This window comes from Limulus polyphemus, unplaced genomic scaffold (assembly GCF_000517525.1).
Source record: "Limulus polyphemus unplaced genomic scaffold, Limulus_polyphemus-2.1.2 Scaffold70, whole genome shotgun sequence".
NCBI classification, from domain to species: Eukaryota; Metazoa; Arthropoda; class Merostomata; order Xiphosura; family Limulidae; genus Limulus; species Limulus polyphemus.
The window spans coordinates 1,319,674-1,329,052 of NW_013665680.1; the positions used below are offsets into that span (position 1 = coordinate 1,319,674).

At 32.9% G+C, this 9,379-nt stretch overlaps 1 protein-coding gene across 1 annotated transcript in view; it reads right to left on the reverse strand.

The window, feature by feature from the left end:
• The window catches only part of LOC106465814 (brahma-associated protein of 60 kDa-like), a 36,247-nt gene that overhangs the window by 23,428 nt on the left and 3,440 nt on the right, over window positions 1-9,379 (reverse strand). Inside the window, exons 2-5 of the mRNA XM_013926053.2 lie at window positions 5,294-5,612; window positions 2,467-2,711; window positions 1,406-1,649; window positions 364-489 (exon numbers count right to left, since the gene is read on the reverse strand). Of these exons, the coding sequence (XP_013781507.1) occupies window positions 364-489; window positions 1,406-1,649; window positions 2,467-2,711; window positions 5,294-5,602 (924 nt within the window). The 5' untranslated portion in view covers window positions 5,603-5,612. The remainder of the gene's footprint in view (window positions 1-363; window positions 490-1,405; window positions 1,650-2,466; window positions 2,712-5,293; window positions 5,613-9,379) is intronic.

Genomic DNA, 9,379 nt, shown 5'->3' on the forward strand with positions numbered 1-9,379 from the left:
AGATTATAAATGTTTCTTGTAAATGTAAATGAAATATCACCCACTTGTAACACAGTACAACTTTAAAAAAACTTCTTAGGCCATAATACCTTTAACCAAATAACCTTCAAGTTCAAGAAATCCCTGGCCATTATTAGATGTATGCCATGAAGCAAATCAAATGTTCAGCAGATGAATAGACTACACAGCCACTTCCACTTGACCTTAAAACTTATCTTCTCTTTTAGACACCAATATATTCACAACCCAATGATGATTTTGACAATATTAAGCGTGATAAGAATCAAGACTTTTGAAGGTATTTTTTTTTACATCAATTTGTTCAGATTCAAGAACAATAAATAGCTTCCCCTTACTACTCACATCATCAAGGAGACGACCTTCAACTCGAAGTTCCCAAGATGGGACAGTGGGTTCTTCGCCGCATTCTCCTTCAGGTTTTCCAGGATAGAATGTGTTGGAAATGAATATTCGCAGCTTTCGTTTTTGCTAAAGAAACAAAATTTTTGTGAACAGAAAAGAAGTTGTAATACATATTTTAGCTTCTTCCTGATACAAGCTTTTGTAATGTGAAATCGGAAAACAGTAAGCAAATTACATAACAACCAAGAAATGTTTGTGTATCAGATAATGAACCACTGTACTTGTCTGTCAATTTTTAAACCATGTTTTAACTAGCACATTCACTTTTCTCACTTTTGTAAGTCCAATTAATATGTTAACAACTCTAGTGTCTAATTACTTCTTATATAACAATCTAATTTACTTTTAGTATTTCTCTTACATAAACACTTGTTACAAACTTTTCTTATCATTGATTTCATAAGTCTCATCATATACAGTCATTTATAAAACAAGTAGCTTAAGCATAAAAAGACAATTATAATTCATTTCAAAGACATTTGTTGCAACAGTTAAACTGTTAATTACCTCTGATACAAGATTACTGTAAAGCAGTTTTTCTTCACTGATTAATTTTAAAAAATATAACAACGTATGTAAGTACTTACAGTAAGGTTATGGTGATCGGGTATCAGTCCTTGTCACAGTTAGTAGCATATACAATCAGCTAAGCCTAACTATTAATCAGCAATTTATATTTATTTATTTTTATATAACTAGATACTAATTAATAATTACTGTCTATCCTGCATTTTTACTGCTATTAAACTTGCTACTGTCTTTAGAAAAAATTTTGATAAGAACTATTCTTGGGTCTTCTTGATAGAAAGTCTGGGTATTATTTACTCAACTGGGGTCTTTCTCCAATACAACTTGGATAAAACAGCTTTTAGAATGTTTGAAAGAAACATCCATGTTTAGCTCACTTTTACACTAGGTTTGACTGTATTATCAGTTACGAAGGACAATGTATTTAGGCAGTTTCAAATTATATAAAAGTTACCTTCATGGGTCGTTTGAGAGCTTCTTGAATATCTAAGCGCTTCCTCATAATAGTGAAGTCCAGCTTCCTTTCAAAAGCCAGGAGATCCATGTAGGCCTGAGATTCTGGGACTAGATCTCGGACTTTTTGTGGAAGAATCTTGTCTGCTAGCTTTTTTTTCTTTTTGCTGCTGCCACTAGACCCTCCACTTCCACCACCTACGGTACTTCCTCCAACAACTGATGGAGTAGATGTGACTGGTCCACTAAAATAGAATTAATTACACTAGAGAAAGAGTATATAATACAGATCTTGCCGAACACAAGTTGCAAAAGAAACAATATAAAACAACATAAAAGGCTTGAATATCAGGCTTAAAACCTACCCATAAAATCAGAAAACTTCAGCACAAATGAAATGCAATATAGGTTATGAGTTGCAATAAATGTACAATAAACCTGTTTGAAATATTCTTATCACCAACACTTCTTTCGACCAATAAATAGAACACAAGACTCTAGTGTCATGAACTCCTAATTTAAAGCTTACTTCCATGCTTATTTATTCCTCGTATATCAGTTCATAAATGCAACTTAAACAATAGTCATCAGCTGAATTGAGACTCACTGAGAATTTGCAGATGTAGGGAAGGTTATTCTCGATGTCTACGAACATATAAAATACATTATTTTATATACTTATTAAAGCTGAATAAATTTACTGCCATCCTCAAATATACGTTTTAGAACTTATATAAAATAAAAAGAAGAGTTGCCATCCATTGAGGATAACCAAAAGTCACTTATCTAGAAGAACAAAAGCTAGCCCAAATTTTTTTGTAAAAATTTGTTGAAAACTAGGTAAACCTGTCAAGAATGGCAAAGGAAGTCACTTCCCAGAGAGAGATAAAATTAGAGAAATAAACCTAATTACTTATAGTATAGGTTTCTCCATTTAATTTGTTGTGAGGTTTTTCTATTTCGTGAAAAACATGTTGCAATTACTTCATTAGGGTTTTCACTCTCTAGTTTAATAAATAAATTCTCCTCAAAAAAGTTTTAACAAACTGAATAGCAAATAACCTTTCAGAAGCTGGAGGGCCCTGACTTCTATTTTCTTGTCCCCTTTCTCCAGCTGAACGTTTTCGAGATGAATCTATTACCACCGATCCTTGGTGAGGTATTCTTCCTGGAGGATAAGGATGAGGAGGTGGCATTCCTTGGTTCATGTGTGAAGGCATTGACTGTGGGCGAGTTGGTGGTGGTGGAGGACCACTCTGCATTCCCATTCCTGGAGCAGGTGGATATCCTGGACGTTGAGGGACATGCTAGAAAAAAATACATCAATTCACAATCAATCATAGAAATTCATAAAAACTTTTACAAAAATCTATGCTACAACAAGGGTAATATTCTTCAAAAAAGTCAAAATTGTCTCATACCCTCAATCACGTCTCCTAAAATCTTAATTAAATAATAAAGAAAAACATGAACATAATTACAAGAAGCACGTATTAGACATTTCAGAATTCTATCTTCAGTTAGATAGAGGTACAAAAAAAATTTAATCATGTTTGTTTTGTACTTTTAGCTTACTGAAGATAGAATTATGAAATGTCTAATAAATGCTTCATGTAGTTACATTTGTGTTTTTCTTTCTTACCTGAATTTTTCACCATGTTTAACTGGTTAACAAAAGCACCTTAGCTGCACAGCTTCAGTAACAAAATCCAATAATCAACATATGGTTTCTATTTCTCTATTTCCTTTCTTTACCTCTTTTTCTTCCAAATTTTGTCCATTTTCCCCCTTTTTTATCCATGAGCCAGAATTCTTCCCAAATGTTCAAAAATACTCCTATACCTTTGGACACTTATTCAGAAAAATACACGAAAGTTTCACTATTAAGAAAATGTAACATTTCTTAAATTTATAACAAGGATCCAAAACTCTTATTGAATTTATTTCAAGGGTATCAAAATGTTTATAAGAGGGTCAGTAAGTTTTACTGGGAATTCGTGGCCATAAATATGCATTAATACAATCATGAAAGTCTGTATTCTTCACACTTTAGGAGAAAATACATTCCAGCCATCACATTGGTTTAATATGATTAATACTCATGAAGGAACATCCAACAAAATATTGAAGGGTAATTGGATAACAGTAGTTACCTTTCCCCACCTTTATTTTCAACTGGATAATGGATAATGTCTTAATGAAGTCATGCTTGTTCTTCTAATTTTGTGATTGGTCAATTAGAATTGTTGTTTCCATAAAGTAAGTCTTGCACTGTTTATTGTAAACTACAGGGAATACAGTCAACAATGATCTTAATAAAAACAAACAACTTATGATTTCTGCTGTAATGGAACAGCTAAATCCTGCTTGTTACATGACAATACAAAAATATTGTACAATGCTGAACTAATGTTAACCCTTACAATCAACCAGACAACATTATGGGTAAAACTTGTTATAAATAATCGAATAATTACAATCTATAGTGTATGTTTCTAATTAGTCAGACACTCATCTAAATTGGGCAATTCGGAGAACGAACCATCACATTACACTGAAAGGTGAAGAATCAGAATTTATTTAAATATTTCCTTTTGAAATCAAGGCATTATTTACCTACAATATTTATTTACACAGCTTTATTTCTGTTCAACAAGTGTTACTTTTATAAACAAAGATGTTGGATATTCACAACATATATTTTTGGGTTTTTGCTTTGTTAGCTTACATACTCTAGCATATTGCCAATGATTCTGTAGCATAAACACCAATGTCTTGATGTTGTAGGATCATCATTTGTAGTGATCAGTATGCATGGGAATCCCCAGAAAACTCTGACCATGCCAATATGTTTCTCTAATTTACTGTTTATTACACTCACGTCTGATGCCAAACATAACATTTCTGAAAGTTCTTTGAGGACTTGTAATTTCACTTTCATGAGTGTATCTTGTACAGTAGGGCTGCATTTGAAAAACCTAGGTCTTAAATTTGTGTAGTAATCTTAGTTTTTCTCCTAAGTTATGTATGTAAGGAAAGATGACTTTACTTCTACTTGTGTAGTCTCTTGTTGGTGTTTTGGAAATGGTAAAATTTCTTTGCTCATGGAGAACACATTGTAGTTTGTTTTTTTTTGAATAATCAATGTTAAGGAATGCATTTTAAAAACATCTAAGTTTGTCCTCAATGTATAATGAAGAACATATGGTTTGGATGTCTTAAATTTGAGGGTTTAAATAATTCCAGCTTTGACATAGAATGGATATACAGATACTTAACTGGAGGAGTTTTTTTTTATGATAAACTGAAGTAACAAGGTTTTGTGAACTTGTATTTATCTGAGCCAAAACATCTAGCATTTTGGTGATACCATGTTTTATACACAATTGTATGCTCTTAAAATAACTGTTCAGAAGTGTCAAAAAATATTTGGGTTCTCTTTCCCATAACTTCCACAGAACAAGTGTATCATCAATACATCTAACCCAAAGATGTGGCTGGTAATATTAGATAGTGTTAAAATGGTCCATTCAACTTGGTACAAGTATGGTCTAGCATTACCATATTGCTTCAATGTTAAAATTCAGGATTATTATAAAAGAAATCAATAACTGAATGGTATTTCATTGATTATTTAGTACATAAACTTTTGTACACGTACACTGCACGACCCTGTACTGTTAATGACTATAAAGAATGCACTTTTCGTCAAGCACTCCAATAAAACAAAGGACATGAACATATTAGTTAAAGTCCCCGTTTTTATAACAATAATGTAACATAGTGAAGTACTTTCAATTTTTCAGTTACTCCACACGCTATCCAAATCCAATATACAAATAAATCCAATTAAAAAAGTGGCTAAATGTACTCTTACATATATACTTACCTGAAAACCTTGAGCTGGGGAGCCATACTGTCTTACTGGAGGTGGTGGGGCATGCTGCATGGGTATTGGTCGTTCAGGAGGTCTCATTGCCGGACCACCATGAGGGCTAGGTGTTGGCCCAGGACCCATTGGCTGAGGTATACCAGTTGATGAAGGTGGAGGTGCTGGTTGGGGTGCTCCAGATAGGCCTTGGGGTGGAGGTGGGGCCATGGGATAAGGAACAGGACCTGGTACAACAGGTGCAACTCCAGGTCCAGGCTGAGGTGGAGGTGGTGCAGCTGGATATGGTCGATTCATGCCAGAAGCCATTCTTTCAAAACTAAACAAACCATTCAAACACTTTAAATACACATAAACATATAAGCTTACTTGAGAAATGTTCAAGCTCAACTGCGGAATGGTGCAGTCCAAAAATGACCCCAATACAACATGATCCCTGCACTGAATAATGCCTTTAATGATTTTGTTATCATAATTTTTCATTTTTAAGCTGCCCCAGGAAACTGCATTTTGTGTTGATTCCCAGTCACAGTAGTCTGACTGATAGCACTGTGTCATATTACAGACTTCTACCAAACACTTAGTTGTAAGGTTAAGTCAAAAACAAAGAAAAATGGTGCTTGGGAACAAAAGGAAAATGAACACAAAACCAAAATACGTATCTTCATAATTTCTTGAAAGCAACTCAGATGTATTCCAATCCCAGTAATGTACAATGTCCTACATTTGTTTTAAATATTAGTTTGATAAATTCAGCAAAAAAGTTTGCTTATAATTTTGAAATTATGTTAGTATACTAGCAGGTGGTGGAAATGGAGGGTCTAGTTGCAGTAGTAAAAAGAAACAAAGCTAGCAGACAAGGTTCTTCCACAGAAAGTTTGAGATCTAGTCCCAGAATCTTAGGCCTACATGGATCTCTTAAACATCACTATCATGAGGAAATGCTTAGATATTCAAAAAGATCTCAAACAACTCATGAGGGTAAAGTTTAGAAAATTTGAACATTTTGTGTCTAATGATAACATTATACAAACATATAATCATAATTCAAACATATGTACAGTAAATGTTTTCCTGAACTGTTTCAAAGTCTCAAACTTATTGTGACTTTAATTTGCATGTCTTTGATAGTAATATCTCTTTTACTTAAGAAACATAAACAGTTAATATCGTAACACAAAACAAGCATTATGACTGACATCATCATGATAACATAAAAAGTTAATATTATAACACACAAAACAAGCATTGTGACTGACATCATCACAATAACATAAACAATTAATATTATAACACACAAAATAAGCATTAATGAGGCCCAGTCTTCCTTCTTACTCATTACTCAAAGCTGACACTTTGATCATACTTCAAATTATAGATGTTACGTTAGCTTGGATGAAAATTAAACCACAACTCAACTGTTGATATAATATGCAGGTAATAACAAGAAAGGAACACTTTTAAATATAAGTTTCTGACATTTTACATTATCATATTCTAGCTCATGGCTGCATTGCTTGCTGTTTTAACAGTCCCACTCTTTAATAACACACTAACTATTTAATGTTCTTTATTATTATTATTATTATTATAAGATAACATTTAAGAACAATAAGGGTCTGTTGGTCCACTGAGGCTGTCCCATTCACCAAACAAGAAGCCAGCCCTTATCAGCTCAATATCTATCAAGCCTTCCCCTAAATTTACTGCATCTACCACATCTAAAAGCAACCAATTAAATGGTCAACTATCATATTAGTAAATAAAGCTGTCTTAGCTTAAGATGACTTCTACCCTGCCAAGGGTGTCCCTTTATCCTACCGTTCTCATTATTAAGTGCAAAACAATAACACACTGACATATCAATACCCTTAACAATCTTAAAACACCTCCAGATGTGTATATAGGTAAATATACAACTTTTTTACAAAAAACATGCATAAAAGAAAAAAATTATGCATATTAAATATACATACTATTTGCTGGTACTCATATTGTTCATGAACATGTGTGTGTATACTCATCAGGTCAAAAGAAATGAAAACCATTCTTGGTAATAAAATAAATACAAAGCACGGGAGATAATACTCGCTATAAGTTTATTTAGAAGTTATACAACAATTTGTAGGATTTGATGAAATTTTTTGCATTCCACTATTATATCTCTTTCATATGCTCTCTCAAGCTGTACTAAAGAGCTCTGATAAAGTGAAACTATAGTCTTCTACAAAAGCAGTGGCACATCAAAAAAATATATAAGCCTCCACATCATTCACGGATTCTCTTATCTTCATGAAATTACAAGTTTTAGTGAAGAAAAAAAATCACATGTGTTATACAGATATTACTGGTTGGCAATTACCTGTAGTTCAAGGTTACTGTTGAACTGAAACTTATACCAGTCTAATTTTACTGATCAATGTCAACAAAGTGATTAATGTACTGAATATACACAGTGCCTCATGCAGACCTTAACAGGATGTCTATACATAAATCAGAAAGGAAAGCATCAAGTAAACACACAGCAAAACACCAAAGTGTCAAGTTTTGGATGATTAAAAACATCAATGAAACCCCAAAACACACTAGCTTTCAGCATTATAGTTTATTTCAAGGAGTAAAATGCTTTAACTTTTTTCTTTCTCAAGAGAAAAGAAGTTCAGAGAAACCTGTCCTCTTATATATATGACAACTTTCAATCTCAGTAACCATCCCTTAAACCCTTTCCAACAATTCAGTGTCCTTAAAGTTAGGAGCCCAAGACTGAACATAACACTTCAAATGAAACCTAAACCTAAACACAAGGAAATCAATACTTTAGTAAATACAACCTAAATTCCTATTTGTTTGCCACTAGCAACTGCACACTGTTTGGATGGCTCAAAAGACCGATCAACCAAAACACCAAGAATTCTTCCTTAATACTGTTTATTCCCATCAAAATTAAACCATCAATTAAAATTATAACCCACATGCATTACTTTACACATTATAATAAATGTGAGGTAAAGATAACTATCATTTATTTTCCCACTCAACAGATAATCTGAGTTCTTTTGAGAGCAATAGTATCTTTATCACAACCAGCAACACCAAAGGTATTAACACTGTCTGTAGATTTATGTAATTTGTTGACTATTCCTTTATGTGTGTCATTGCTTAATTTGACTGAGCTCCACTTACAACAATGCTTGGTTTTCTTACATCTAGCCATTTTTCAATCCAACGAGACAATTTATCTCACACACCTACAGAGATACTTTTTAACAAGGCTTTTCTTTTGTGTGGTACCTTGTAAAATGCTTTCTGAAAATCCAGATACACCAACTTCACACCCTTACCCTCATTTATATAAGCAGTAACCTCTTTAAAGAATGCCAAAAGATTAGGAAGGGAAGATTTTCTTCTAGTGAAACCACAATGACTATCCAACAATATTTTAAACTTTGTTAAATGATTTTGAAAAGCATCATTTATCAGACTTTCCAAAAATTTTCTTACCACTAACATAAAACTAATAGGCTTACAACTACTTGGACAATTTTTATTACCTCATCATGTTCAGTTTTAAAGTTAACCTATAACTACATCAGTCATCAAAACATTAATAATGATTATGTACAAAACTTATATTACATATTATAAACTTCACATATAAACATAACTTTTTTACATGCCATTTATTATGAAACTGTTAAGTTGTCACAAAACTAATGTCGCATTTTGGAACACTTTCATTAATCACCCCTCAAAACATGTACATCACATATAATAGTTAAAAGAACCGCCTAAACGTCACATTAGTGTAGCCTATATAACGTGTAAAGTTTAGTATACTCTAATGGCTTATAGTGATGGCACACGATGAGAAACACATTCGGCATGTAATGCTGTTTGAATACAAGAAGGGAAACAACACTTTTGTAGCCATAAAGAATATCAAACAAGATTATGGAAATGTTTTGAACATTCATAAGTGTTAACAATGGTTCAGCAAATTTCGTTCATGTGAATTTAGCCTTAAAAACTGTGATGGCAGGGGCATACAAGTTGGAGTTGATATTGATGCTCTGAAGATGCTTGTTG